General features: G+C 42.5%; 1 protein-coding gene across 2 annotated transcripts in view; it reads left to right on the forward strand.

Annotated features, from left to right (window-relative positions):
• The first annotated feature begins 5,464 nt into the window (after positions 1–5,464).
• DHTKD1 (dehydrogenase E1 and transketolase domain containing 1) overlaps positions 5,465–15,201 on the forward strand; it is a 40,312-nt gene continuing 30,575 nt past the window's right edge. The window contains exons 1-2 of one of the 2 annotated variants that reach the window (XM_006208856.4): positions 5,465–5,728; positions 14,692–14,847. In XM_006208856.4, coding sequence (XP_006208918.2) covers positions 5,572–5,728; positions 14,692–14,847 — 313 coding nt within the window. In that variant the 5' untranslated portion in view covers positions 5,465–5,571. The remainder of the gene's footprint in view (positions 5,729–14,691; positions 14,848–15,201) is intronic. The other variant, XM_072954991.1, reaches the window with a different exon arrangement.

Here is a 15,201-nt window from a genome sequence, read left to right on the forward strand (position 1 = left end):
ACACCGTGTTATGATTTCCAAGTGTTTTAAGTATTCAAGAGAAAAGTGGTTGCCTTCATAACGCAGGACAATATTGTCACACTGAGAAATATAGCTGGAAAGAAAAAAGGTATTACTCGGAGACTCTCTGGCACCACCTCACTTCTTGTGTCAGTTGCTAAGGGAAAAGGAAAGGGATGAGTGTCATTTCTAGCTCATTTTTCTTCTGGAAGTTTCTGTACTGCAGACATGATACTGTATATGTTATACTTCCCTAAATTTTCCCCATGTAAGCTGTAGAAATAGCCATTCCCTTGGGCTTTACCCTCTTTCTTCCAATTTAATGAAAGACTCAGTTAAACAGAGAGGTCATTTTATATTCATATTCTCATACCCGACGTTCAATATCAGTTTAATAATAATAGTAAGCTAATGACAATAGTTATCTTTTGGGCAGTGTGTCCTAGCTGCACATGGAAGAGTTATGTGACAGAGCACATGACCGATAGGCCAAGAGGATGAACACTGCATAAACTTACAGTGAATATAATACAGCAGAGGTGATGGGTGTTAGTACCAACATTAGTGCAAAGACTGGTTCATCTTGGCCCCCCTGCCCCCTGTCTCATTCTCAGGGCAGTCACGTGAGCTACACTTTGGAGAGGCCCACAGGGCAGAGAACTGTGGTTGGCTTCTGGCCAACAGCCAATGAGGAGCTCAGTCCTGCCAACAAAGAAGGGAATGAAATGAAAGTTGATTCTCCCCATTTGAGCCTTCAGGTGAGATGTAATCTCCTCCTGCATCCTGACTGCAACCTCGTGAGAGGCTTGGAGCCTGAGGCATTGAGTTTAGCTGTGTCTGGACTAGCGACCTACAGAAACGGTGAGGGAAGTTGTGAGGTAACACAACTTAATGTGGTACAACAATAGATAACTAGTATGATGATAATCATTATTATTTTAATATTGCATGTTTTACACACATACTTAAGCAAATATGTTTATAACTATGGCGTATTTCAGACTTTAAATGTGGCCTATGGTCTTCTTCATAAACACTTTATTTTTTAACCCCATTTGACATCAACAGATTGCTGAACTAACCACATTGTTTGTTATCATTCATCCATGCATCCCTCTAATTTTTTTTTGAGACTTTATATGTTAGAGTAGTTTTAACTTTACAACAAATTGGGAAGAAGGTACAGGGATTTCCCATATACTGCCTCCCGTACACATGCACAGACTCCCCCATTATCAGCATCCCTCACCGAAGTGGTACATTTGTTGCAGTCCATGAACCTACATTGACACATCATAATCACCCGAAGTCCAGAGTCTACTGTATGGTTCGATTTTTTTTAATATATTTTTATTGAAGTACAGTCAGTTTACAATGTTGTGTCAATTTCTGGTGTATAGCACAATACTTCAGTCATACAGGAACATACATATATTTGTCTTCATTGTATGGTTCACTCTTGTACATTCTGTGGGTTTGGTCGTACACCAAATGACGTGTATCCATCATTACAATAAAATGTCTTTTGCAAATACTTTCCCCCAGTCTGTGGCTTGTCTTATTCTCTGGATTGTGTTACCCATCTAATTTTTAATGTGTTACTATGTATCAATCACTGTTGTGGAAATAAAATGCAAAATGAATAAAGCACTATTCCTGGCCTCAAGGAAGACAGGCAGAAACTGATAATGACAAAATTGCATAAAAGGTCCACTATAATGCTAGGCCATTTTATTGTCCATAAAGAAGACCCTGTCCTGCATCCTAACCTCACTGGACCTTAACTTTAGCTATGACAGTTTTAACTTCCACTTCCTCTTTAGCACCATGTATAACTCTAACTTCCAAATCACTTTCTTACTTAACAATAATAATAACAGTAATAGTGATAGCTACCGTTTATTGAGCATCTATTATATTCTAGCCCCTGAACTTTGTGTGTTTTACACAAATACTTAAATATTTTACAGATAAATATATGGACTAAGAGTTAAAGGAAACTGCCTAAGGCTTACGTAGTAAAGGGGATCAGAACACACTGCCCCGAAATATGCCACTTTGGCATATTAATTATTTTAAGCTGAAGGCAGTTGAGAAATTGCCCTCTCCTTTTATACCTAAAAGCAGGGCATAAATTTCCCTTTGTAAAGATGACACAGAGCTCCATTTGTTAAGATGACCTAAATATCCCAGTTTGGACATTTGTGAAAGCACAGCACATGGACATTTCTGGCTAAAGAAAACGGAAAGATTAAGCCATGTTAAGACATTCAGACTTTATCCAAAGAAGAACAGAGAGCCATGAAAGGGTTTCAGGCAATAGTGGTATAAATCAGATATTAATTTAAAAAAATAACAGTGCGGAAGAAGTAGGAGTGTCCAAGGAAAGACCCAGGACAAGCAGGCCGTTTAGGAAGCTGCTGTGGAGCTCCTGGAGAGAGGGGCTGCTGGCCAGGACTAGGCAACAAGACGCAGAGTGAAGAGATTTGAGAACTACTTTGGATGTATTTAGGGTCCCAAGATGGGATCTCTATCATCATTATTCCCAGTTGCTGTCTACTTCCTGGAAATTTCCCTGCTGATTTGAATCCATGCATTTGGGCTGCTGCCCCACACCTGTCCTTTCTCAGCATCATCTGCCAGTTTCCTAGTGATTCACTGAAACCTTTAACCCTTGACTTGGAGTCTTCCTCTACTTTGAGCCCCACCATTTCCAAGGAGATATTAATGTCCTCATGGCAACTCATCTAAAAACCTGTCCTCTGATTTCCTTGACATTCTCACTTCTGATGATCTTGTCCCCCACGCCACTTTAGCCAACCAGCTTCCTGGTCATTAAAATTTGCATCACCACTGCAATGATCACTTCAAACATTTTGCTTCCTCTCTACAACCTTCTTACTAGGCATGCGCCGTACCACTGCACTACACCCTCCTCCCCACAAAGTCTGTATACTTTAATAGTCTTAATACTCTACTCTTGCTTTTTTTCACTTAAAAATATATCTTAGGAATTGTGCCAACTCAGCATACAGTGAGCTGCTTCATTCTTTTTCATGACTCTATAGTAGTCTGTTGTAGGGAAGGAGTATGACTTACTTAGTCCCTTTTTTTAATATTCAGGGTACTCAAAATCTTTTCTGAGTTGTAGACAATACAACAACGAATATTCTTGTACATTCATAATTGTGTGTGAGTGTGCATATGAAAATCTATCTTTGGACAAATTCCTAGAGGTGGAGCCACTGGGTTAAATGAAACATGCATTTCTAATTTTGCAAGACAGTGACGGTTTTCCCTTTACAGAGTTTGTACCGTTTCACCTTCCTCTAGCAGTGTATGAGAGTGTGTTTCTCATTCTTTACCAACGCAGTGTGCTATCAAGCTTTTTGAAACACTATGAACTTTGCCAATTGACATCAAGGATTCTTATCTAAGGTCTGCAGGTCTCAAGAAATTGATACTAATTTCTGCCTTCCACCCAAAGTCTCAGTTTCAAGTGTTGCTCAATCTGACCACCAGTTCACTTACACTAGAATCCCTACTCCAACTACTCTTTTCCCCGTGGTACATTCAATCCCCTGATCTAATCAACTTTTCAACGTGAATCTCCTTTCTACTTTTTGGCCCAGATTCCGTAGCTCAATGTAATGAATTCTCCCTTGCCCCATTTCTCCATCACACCTGCCAGGCAAAACTCCATCCTCAGTTAAATTCAACTCCTGCCAACTTTGTACCTGCAAAAGGAGCTGAACATCTGGAGAAAAGCTCACAACATTGACTGGTCTGAGTCAAGTTCATAACCACAAGCATCAGTTTACTGTTGGCATCCCTCAAATCTTGACATTTCTGAGTCTGTTCACTTTCCCAGCCCACTGTTTCGTATCTTTTTTTCTCCCATATCTTTTCACTGTCACTTTCAGCTGTCAATCTTGCTTCATATCACACACACAAAAAAGTAGAAAGGAACTTCCTTATCCTCCCATGATCAAATCTATCTACCTACTTGAATAGATATCCTTTTGCTCTGCCTTTCCTCTTTTTATATTTTATGAAGTGCCTTCCTTCTGTCCAAGTCTAACCTTGTCACTATGCATTACATCTTCTCTGGGATATAAAGGGTCATTGATCCTGTAATTTCTTCCTTTTCTCTCTCTCTCTCACTCTTTTAGCCTTTTGGGGAGTGATTAGGTTTGTCTGTTTGTTTATTTTGATGAAAGTACTGGGAATTGAACCCAGGACCCTGAGCAGGGTAGGCATGCACTCTACCACTCGATTATACCCTCCCCCCATTTTCTTCTCTTCTACTGAGAGCTCTTTTAATCACCCGGTTGTCCCATATCTACCTTTCCACCCCCATCTCTTAATACACACCTAGTTTGCCAGACTCTTGGAATCACTTGCAGTGCGTTACAGCCTCTCTCAGGCTTCTGTGTCCATGCCATCCCCTCTCCTTGCACACTTGCCTAACTCCTCAGCCCTCCAGATTATGTCCTAGTGTGCCTTCCACTTGGAGGTTCCCCTGATATACCTGTCTGTGCTTTCAGGGCACCTGCACACGCCTGGATTACAGCGTCTCTCATAGTATGTGTTGAGATCAGCCTGCAGCTGGACTGGGAACTGATTAGGAGCAGACATGTCTTATTAATCTCTGTGACCCAGCAGAGGGCTCTGTGCGAATAGTGGTTGAAAAAGTAAAGTGTAAAGATATATTAGGCTCATATGTGTAATGTTCCTAGTATGGAGTGCAGCTGCCCAGGTGACTGGCATGATGGATGACTGACTGGGAAAAAGTCAGACCCCCCTCCCCCACCGCACTGGCAAAGTTTAAGATGAGTCGTGGAATAGAATAGTTTAGGAAACTCAGTCAGAGATAGACCACCTGAGAATCTCAAGTATCTCTGCACTGCTGCCAATTTCTCCTCTCTACTACTGTATCGCTTTCCTACAGGCTCCTTCTGCCCCATTTTATTTTTCCCACAGTGTTTCTTACAAAAACATAAATGGAGGGGGGGGTATTGGTTTTCTGCTTCCTTCTATGACCTTTTCTTCTCGCATCTCTTGGACTCAGTCCCAGCCACTTTTCATGCACCCCGTCGCTAATTTTTCCTTTCTGTTGGAGACGACATCGTGTGTGTAGGCAGGGGTTGTGGAAGGGGTGATCTTCCAGGGGAGGGTTGGTGGCTGATCACTCCTGGCGGGAGACTGCAGCATACACAGATATATTAAGGTTTGTACCAGAAAGCCGGTAACGCTCGGCTCACCGCTCCCCACTTGTCCAAATCCTGGGACACCCTCAGCCTCTAGGACCGCGCGTGTCCCGCTAGACCCCGGGGGCGTGGCTTCGCCCTGAGGGCCGCTGATCTGGATTGGATGAGAGGCACGAGACTAGCCAATCAGAAGTGGGGACGTTGTCTAGGAAGCGGGGCTTCCCCTCGGCTCCCTCCTCCCACCTCGCCTCCCACGCGTTGGGTTCGGAACAGTCAGGTGGCGCCGGAGCAACCCTCACTCCTCCCAGCGGCCGCGGCCCCTCGAGCTCCCGCGGGTCTCTGGGCCCGGGGCCAGGGGGACATGGCTTTGGCCACTGTGGCAGCAGCAAAACTGGGGCTCCGCCGGGCGCCTCCGCTCCTCCTCCGGCGTGGCTACCAGACGGAGAGGGGTGTCTACGGCTACCGGCCGAGGAAACCCAAGAGCCAGGAGCCCCAGGGCGGCTTGGCGCGCCCCCCAGGTGGGGGATGGGGCCCGGGCTGTGGGCGTGGTGGGCTGGGGAGTCAGGAGGCCTTCTTGCGGGGCCTGCGGAGGTGGTGCTTTTGCGGGGGCGCGGCTTCTGAGGGCTTCCGTGTGCGTGCAGGCGGATGGTGGAGAAGAGGGGGCGCAGGGAAACAGGTGTGCGTATTGTCACTGTTGTGGTCACGCCCTGTTCGTAACTGTTTTGTGAATTCTTGTCTTTTCCATTCCTTTGGTGTAAAACGTGTGGAAACAGCTCTTCGCGGAGGCGGGGCTGCGGGAAAAGAAAAGTTCTAAGTTGTGCCAACTACTGGAGTTTACCCAAGGACACATTTCAGGCCGTCTCCAAGGCTGGTGTCAGCGGGGATGTGTGGGGATCAGGACTGTACCGCTCGGGTGAAGAGGGCAATTAGTTAGCATGGTATTTATTATACATTGATCTCCTCTGTCTAGCCTCTTAACTTTAATTTCAGAGTTAAGAACTTTGCTGGATTTAGAATCATGTTGCTGGTGATTTTATTGCATTAGGAGACACAGTATCAGTTTTTGAAACCTCTGTTGCATTGTCATGCGCAAAAGACTAATTTTGAGTATTTGGTTTATGTTCCTAAATTATTGTACCTTTATGCATCCTCACAGAATAGATGATAAATACAGATTGATTATTAGAGGAAGGTCATTTGGCATTTGCTCCAGTTATTAGATAACAATTAAGATCCCCTTCACTGTCTAAGCACCTGACCTTTGAATGGTACATCACACACTGGAACCTCAATTATGTTGCTCTTGATCTCAGGACATTTAGAGTAAAACTGATTTCTCTTTCTTGAGTGCACCGGGTTTCTTGAGGGAAAGCATTTTTTGGCAACTAGATTTTGTATTCCTTGAGAGTAAGACTATCAGTATCTTATTTCACTTTGCAGATTTAGTGTCTAGAATTTTACGTGTCAGTTGTCCTCAAACTGAAGTGTGCATTCAAATCACATTGAATGGTTTTTAAAATGCTAGCTCCCAAGTCGTCCTCACCCTCTCCTCCCAGGGTCTCCTTCAGTGGCCCAAGATGAAGTTCAAGCCCAGGTGATTCTCTAGCAAGAGGTCCCTGGTCAGACATCGTTATTGTCATAAGGGATTAGGGCAGGTGCACAGGGTGTGTTTGACATTTAACATTACATTAGTGGGTGCTCTGTGTGCAATTATTCTGCTCTTATTTGAGGTTTCCCCTCACAACTGGGTCTCTGATTCTTATTAACAGCTTGGTAGCTAGAATTAAGCTTTGTCTTTATGGCACTGGTGGTTACCTGCAAGACTATATCCAAATCATCCAGGGAGTTTTGGGCTGGTATGGTTTGAAAAATATCTCTGGAGTTGATTTTATTCATATATGATCTTCTCTCTTCCCTCATCACTAAATTGTGCCCCCCAACCCTCCCCTAGTAATGAACTTGCTCTGTTGTGAGGTGCTTGGTGAAATTTTAAAGTTCAGTACTGAGTTAGAACTGCAGGCTAAGGGTATAGTCTTGTGTTCTATTGGAAGGAGAGAGTAAAATCAGTATCAGGAAATAGTTGTTTGTTGCACAGTTAACAGGATCTGACTTAAGGAATTTTTTCCTTTTTTTTTTTTAATTCTTCTGTTTCTTTTGGGGGGGGTGTAATTAGGCTTATTTACTGATTTTTTAGAGGAGGTACTGGGGATTGAACCCAGGATCTTGTGCATGTTAAGCATGCGCTCTACCACTTGAACTATTCCCTCCCCCTATATTTTTAATACTTTGAATAAAACTGAAAGACGAATGGGCCATTTTGTAACTTTCTTCAACATTACCATTCCATATAGATCTGTGTCAGTTCTTTCTGTTTCGGAACTTATCACATTATTTTGTAAAAACTCTTCTTCTATAGATACTTACCTCCTAGTAGTCTGTTGGGGGTGGGAGGAATGGGGAAGGAGATTGCATACATCACGTCCAATAGTGTTAGACTATGTCTATACATACCCTCAAGAGAGATTGGAAAGCATAGCATTGATTCAGGGTGACCATATTGCAGCTAAAGATTATTTTGAGAGAGAAGACTAAAATAAATGTTAGAAAATAACTAGTAATCACACACTTTACCCCTGTGGCCATTCAGATTTCCTTAGCTTTTCTTCCCATACATGGAATGTATTCACCTCCACTCTCCTCCATTCAATGTCTGAGTCCAGCTCTAAGTCCATTATCTCTGGAGAATGTGCAGTCCTCTCCATCAAGTCGGGCTGCGGCTCCCAGAGTCCGGAATTTAATGAGCTGTGTCCACCCCAATATACACATTCAATGTACAAAGGAAACTCGCATCCACCAAAGGAAAGAGTGAGGAATCTCTAGCAGCCACTGGTTCAAACCAGTTAACAAATCCTGTTGGGGAGAACTGGTAAAGCTCCTTGATGTGGCTGAGTGGTAAGTTCACTAGTTTGTTTGGCCTCTCAACTCTGCCCCGTCCATTCCCCTGGTTTTGCCTTATGGGTTCTTCTTTAACTGTTATCTTCCATGGGATCTCTTGTGAGGGCACTAGGGATCGTGCCCTCCTTGGGGGCGGCACATCTTCCATGCTTTATTTTGATAAAGTTAGGAGCCTGAGAGTTACTGTTGGTGATCATCAATTACAGATTTTTTGTTTTCTGGCCAGAGTTGAGATTTCTTTAGCAGTTCAGTTTTTTAACTAAACTTCATAGGTCTGCAGTCTTTTTACTTCTAGTGATTCCACGAGCAAGTTGCCCTCGCCTAGGGATCCATCCTAGAGCACTATTTGGCAAGATGTCTCAGGAACCTTGGTTCATAGTCTCTGATACAGCAATTCTCAGCTTCTAGGAAATATTTCAGAATGTCAACAAATATCTCTGCATAAAGATATTCACCTTGGCATTGTGTTTAATTGAGAAAATTTAGAGCCTCAGATACCCAACAATAAAGGAAGTGTTAATAAAATTATGTCTAAATTATATTCATGGGGAATTTTACTGATAAGGATATTTCTATAATAAAAGATTAAATAAATGTATGATTTCAAATTGCAAAAAAAAAAAAAAGAGAGAGAGAGAAAGAGAGCTCATCTAGACCTAGTTTGTTTTTAAGCCTGAAAACTCCAGTCTTTTATTTACTGCTTCTGCACTCCACCCGTTTGGCTCCCTAAATTTAATATGCTCTGGTGGGAAGGCAGCACCCTTTGTGTGATCTTGAAGGCTGAGCTGGCTTTCGTGTCTAACAGAGAATGCTTCCTAAAAGGTGGTTGAAAGAAGGTTTCATCTTTTCTCCTATCTCCTGCTAAGATAGCCTCTTCAGAACCGCCTTTACTACCTGCTTCTGCTCTTCCAGCCTTGCCAGGGTCCGCCTTCCAGGCACTGAGGCCATAGATGGAGACTACTTCCCATTAATAGAGTGAATTTCTTTTCCCTCTTTCACTTCTTGCTGATTAGCTAGACCTCACCTTTCCCCTGAGACTTCCCTGGAAATGACAAGAAACAGTGAACCCAGACTACCGAGCGACAGACTCTGTAGGCAATGTAGCCTGCCTGTCAGGATAGCACAGGTGACAGTTTTACCAAATGTTTTGTCAGATAATGTAACTCTGCTCGTCAGCCTTCTAGTCTGAAATATCTGGGTCCTCGGCACCCACCGCCTGACTGCTAAACCAGCGTCAGATACATTTGAGATTCTGTTACGGCAGCAACCCACCTGCGGTACCAAATCCCATGTTAGGATCAGTTCAGGGGCGGTGCCGGAGACCTGGAGTAACAATGACGTGAATGAAGTAAGTAAAAGTCTGAGCTGGGATGACAGCTCTGCTCTGCAAAGTCATAGGGGTTCAAACATCCTTCTAGGTGGTTTTCTCACCATCCTGTGGGTGTTGCTTTCAGCTCTGGTCCAGGATGGTTTACCACTAGAGCCGCATACTGGCCAGCAAGGAGGAAAGGGGAAAGGGAAGAGAATGCTGTTCTTTTAAGGGCAAGACCCAAAAGTTGCAACGTCACTTCTACTACCTTCTGACTGGCCAGAACATAGTCACATGGTCACCCTGGCTACTTGGAAGGTTGCAAAATGTATCTTTATTCTGGGTGGCCACATACTCAGCTATCTGTTAACAGGCAACGGAAGGGAAATAGATACCAGTCTCTGCTACAGGTGGATTGTAAAAATCTGAGGCCAGCAATCCACCTTCAACTTTTTCATCTCAAACTTTCTATCAAATTTTGATTGCTCTGTTTCTTAAAGCCTTGCTTTCTTCGTATTGTCGCTAACTAGAATCTTAGCAGGCCTTTAATTCTGCTCTACTCCAAAAAAAAAAAAGCTTAATTGAAGGGTTCTTAACCTGCGTCCATGGACCCATATGAGAAGGTTTCAAGGGGTCTGTGTACTCTGCACAACTCTGTGTGTGTGTGTCTGTTTCTAGGCAAAGGGCCCATTGCTTTCATTACAGTCTCAAAGAGATCCATTACTTCAAAGAGGTAAACCTGCTAGCCCAGCTGGTATTATTTAATTTATAACCTAGTTCCCTGCCAGCTTAGTCCAGTCTTTCTAAAACATTGGTTTAACTGAGTCACTTTCTTACTCAGGTCTCCAAAGGCTCTACTTTGCCTCTCTAAATAAAACCCAGTTTATTGGGCTTGCTACTCCATCCCCTTCGTGTTTCTTGACCCATTCTGCCTCCAACGTAAATTCCCCCACTTTCCAAAGCTGTTCTTCTTCATTCTGTGCCTTTCCACTTTTTACCCATTTTCTACAGTCCAGCTCCATTTCCTTCTCCTCCCTGATGTCCTTCCAGACAACTTCAAGCTGTCCTAATCTGAACTCCCTTACCTCTCATTCTGAGACCAACCCCTTGGATGCTATTGAACTTTTTCTAAATGTGTGTGGTTTTCTGTGGGAACCATCTTCTCATTTACATTGCAGGATTCTGCCTTGTCAGGCCCTTGTCTTACGTCCCTTTCAGCTCTACACTTAACTGAATACTTATTAAATGATTTATTCTCACTAAGAAATGGAAGTAGGGGTCTGTATATGCAATTTACTTGTGACATTTAGTACTGACTTTTGCAAGTACAACCATAACACCAAGAATTAAGAAAGGAAGCCCTTCACATATAGGGTGATATCCTATATGACTATGTCCTAGAATGAGTAAGAACTTCTTTTTTGCTAATGAAGACCATTAAGATTCACTGGGTTCTTCCTTAAATTCTGTGTAAGTGTGTAGTTATGGTCAGTTCCATTAGTGACCGTAGGCTGATGAGGCCTTAGTCTTTTTCATGATGCCTGCCAGCTATCCTAAAAGGTACCATCTTGAGGGGGAGGGTGTAGCTCAGGTGGTAAAGTGCATGCTTAGCATGCATGAGGTCCTGGGTTCAATCCCCAGTACCTCCATTAAATAAATAAATAAATAAACCTAATTACCTCCCCCCTAAACAAACAAACATAAACCAAAAACTAAAAGGTACCATCTTGGTTGAGAGGAATGACTGAGTTAGTGGGATGATCACGTACATAGCTTTTTGGTATTGGCACAGTAAATCGAAGGACGAACATTTCTGAAAATAGACACATGGCATCCTTCCACATCAAAGGTGACACAGGGAAGTCAGGGGAGGTATGGTCAGGGTTACGGTGCCTTTCTCCTCTTTGCCCTTCATCAGTCTTCTTTCTTCGTATGTTTATCTTGGCCAAAATCAAGGCCTGCAACTACCTCATTTACTAGGATTTTCACTGCAGTAAGTCTTTTTAGAGATACTGAATTTGTTCCCAGTAACCTTTTGGATGGCAGTGGTTTTCACTAGTTAAAATTTGGCCTGTGATGAATATCCTTTGGAGCTGGCTATTTGCAACAGCTTGTACTTTAACCTCTGTAAACTTCAACTTCCAAGTAAACTTGAATGTATTTATCAACAATTCTAATTTAAAAGGGAGATGGGTTTCCATACAAATTTTAACATTGTTTGTTTTAGTTCTGTGAAAAATGCCATTGGTATTTTGGTAGGGATTGCACTGAGTCTAGATTGCTTTGGGTAGCCTGGTCATTTTGACAGTATTAATTCTTCCAACCCGACAACATGGTGTATCTTTCCACCTGCTTGTGTCGTCTTTAATTTCTTTCATCAGTGTCATAGTTTTCTGAGTACAGATCTTTTACCTCCTTGAGTAGGTTTATTCCTGGGTTTTTTATTCTTTTTGATGCAGTGGCAGATGGGACTGTTTCCTTAATTTCTCTTTCTGATAGCTTGTTGCTAGTGTATGGAAATGCAGCAGTTTAGGACTGGTGATTCATGGGTGTAAATTTCATTTTGAAGGATTTGGGTTATTAAAAAATAGCAGAATTCAGAGCCCCTCAGGAGATGGGAGCCATAAGATTCCAAACAGTGTTTAGCAGTTACTGATCTTGGCAGTGAGCTTTAGTAGTTGAACTGAGGGTGTAGGTATGTTGCATATTAGAAATAATAGGAACCTTTCCTGGAGGTTTAGGGAAAACAGTTGGGGAAGATCTTAGAGATTTTTTTTTTAATTGAGATGATTTTTACAAATGTTTCAATGACTTCTAGGATTCTCATCCCTTTTGTTGTATGCCCTGGACTTCCCTTTTCAACTTCTGTTATGGTATAACGGTAAAACATGATTAAAATCAAGCGCACTTGAGCACAAATAGTTCAAATTCCAGCATTTTCATGACCTGGGTCGCCTTTTGCAAGTCATTTAACCTCTTTGGGCCTCAGGTTAATCTTCTACAGATAAGGGCACCCATTTCAGAGTTGTTACAAGGATTAGGTGAGATGATGTGTACGAAAAATCCAGCACAACGTGTAGCAAAAGCTAGTACTCAGTAAATCATCGCTAAGGTTTATTACCAAATCTGTGACCCTGACTTATCTATCTTGATGGTGATTTAAGAAAGGAATAGGGAAAAACAGAAAGAACCAGAATGGGATTTCTGGTTTTCTGTAGGAAAGAAGTATCTGGTGAAATAAATTTATTTTATAAACATATTGTGCTTAAGATGGGAAGAGAAGAGAAGGGAGGTTTGTTAATTGTGGAACACAATTCCAGAGGTCACAATGGAAGGATCCAGGAGACAGAGGAAAAAGGTACAGGATTTGGTCTGAATCCTGGGCTTTGAAGAAACTAGAGCAATGAAATGAGGGCCCGAGAGAAAAGAGATTGTCAGGATGAATGCAGTGTGTGCCCCAAGGTGGGAGGGGAGTAGTCCTCTCTCTGGCTCTTCCAGAATAGTAGGCGACCTGTGTTCGTTGCAGTGAACAGCATCCTTTTGTGCCAACTGCCCTGCCAGTGTTCTAGAGAATCATTAAAAGCTGGGGTGTTGATCACTTAGAAATCGAAGCAGTGATCTCTGTGAGCTGACGTGGTTCACTGAGAGAATGTTTTCAAGAGAGGGCTATTAGATTGTTCGAGAACGGTGGCAATAACCCCATCTATTTACCATTGGACTTATCCCGCTAAGGATGTAGTTTTGTAGATGATACTGATGTCGCTGATGAAATCACCTGGAGAGAAAGTAGACTGAGAAGCCCCAGGGCAGACTTGGGGAACACCAATGTTTTAGAGATGGACAAAGAGGAGGAGCCTCTCTGCATCCCCCGAAAGTGACTGAGGCTGCGGCTGCGTAGCCAGTGAGTTAGGAGGAAAACCAGGATCTTGCAAGGTCAGAGAGCCCAGGGAAGCAAGTGTTCTTAAGGAGGAATGGCCAACAGGGACAATGCTTTAGACATAGTCTCTCTATCTGGATTTTAGCCAGAAATACGGAAGTATCCTGCTTCACAAAACAGCAGCTGAGAATACGAATAAGTTCAGAATAGAACCTATGACTAACCTGCAGCCTGAAATTGGTTCATTTATGGGTGTTGTTTGATCAGTGTGCTGGTTTTTTAGACACACTGTGAATCCTCCTAACTGCCATATTAGTGCAAACACATCTTTTATATATTTAATACATCTCTGTTCTTTCCTCTAAGCTTGTGACAAGGGGTGCACTTCACGGTACACTGAATAGAAACCCCAGCACATTTGCATGTAGCTCTGAAATCATCGCATGGCAATACATGTTCATAAAATGGTCATTCGATGTTTCAAAATGTGCTAACAGTTTTCTTTGGGTTCTGAAAATAAAAACGCAAAATTTTTAACTGTTCAGAAAATGTGTGCCGTTAATAGCAGATCTGCTCATCTACAGAGATTGTGTTTGAAAAAGACAACCTTGAGGAGCTGAAGGTTAATTGAGTGTGAGCTTGAAGAGGTTTTCCCCCAAATTTTAGAAGGACTTTCATGTGGAAAAGGAAAGAAAAGCAGCTTTGGGCTCAATATTGAATCATCTAAGATAGAACTGAAAGATTCTCCTTTATGTAGAGACTGAGGAATCACCCATTTAAGGCTCTACAAATGGGATATTTTTCATTATGCGGGTAACAAGATCATTTCTAAGGTCTTTCCCTAGTTGATGATTTCATGAGCCTGTGAAATAAATATGTACCTGGGATACTTAAGAAACAAGGAAGGATATGTAACATTGATTTTGTAATTCAACTTTTCTCTATTTTTTATGTACGATATTAAAAAAACTCAGATAGTACTTAAGAGGACTATAATTACCCATAACCTCAGCATTTTAACAGTTACCTTCAGTTTGGGGTGTTTCCTTTTAATATTTGTCCATGTGTATAGTTATTTTTTCAAATGTTCACCTATAGTTCTGTTTCCTTTCTATTGTTTTTAAGTGACTTTCACTCTCAGGAGATAAATTTAAGGAAACATGTGTGTTTTCCAGAATTCTGTTAGTCTTTAATCCTGAAAACCGCTGGCAGATGTGGTGGGTAGGAGCAATGTGTTAAAAATGCCTGAGGCCAAAAAGGCTTCTTTGAAAAACTGATTTTGTGGTTTGTGGCATTTCCAAAACTGCTTGTATTTGTCTATGTTTTTCCCCCCGAATTAGTTGATCACGGCCTTGCCAGGCTTGTGACGGTATACTGTGAGCATGGTCATAAAGCTGCCAAAATCAACCCCCTCTTCACTGGCCAAGCCCTGCAGGAGAATGTGCCTGAAATCCAAGCCCTCGTGCAGACCCTTCAGGGACCCTTCAATACCACAGGTAAAGCCGTTCACAACGTACTGTCCACATGACGCTTAACTGCCAGCAGAGACGGGGCTACTTTCTCTGTTCTTTTTTTTCCTTTCTAATTTTATTTAGTTTTTAATTTTTTTTATTTGTTTAGGAGGGAGAGAATTAGGTTTGTTTGTTTAATGCAGGTGTTGGGGATTGAGCCCAGGACCTGGTGCACTTTACCACTGAGCTATACCCTCCCCGCCTTTCTCTGTTCTTGAAGAACCCATATACCCACTGGAGCGGAAGCTTCCGAGGGGTGTGAGGAGACACTGAGGGACACATTCGAACACTGTCTGGGAGGAGCAGTGTTGAGCTTCTAGAATGGTTTTCTGATAGGGC

Source organism: Vicugna pacos, chromosome 35, assembly GCF_048564905.1.
Source record: "Vicugna pacos chromosome 35, VicPac4, whole genome shotgun sequence".
Classification (NCBI taxonomy): Eukaryota; Metazoa; Chordata; class Mammalia; order Artiodactyla; family Camelidae; genus Vicugna; species Vicugna pacos.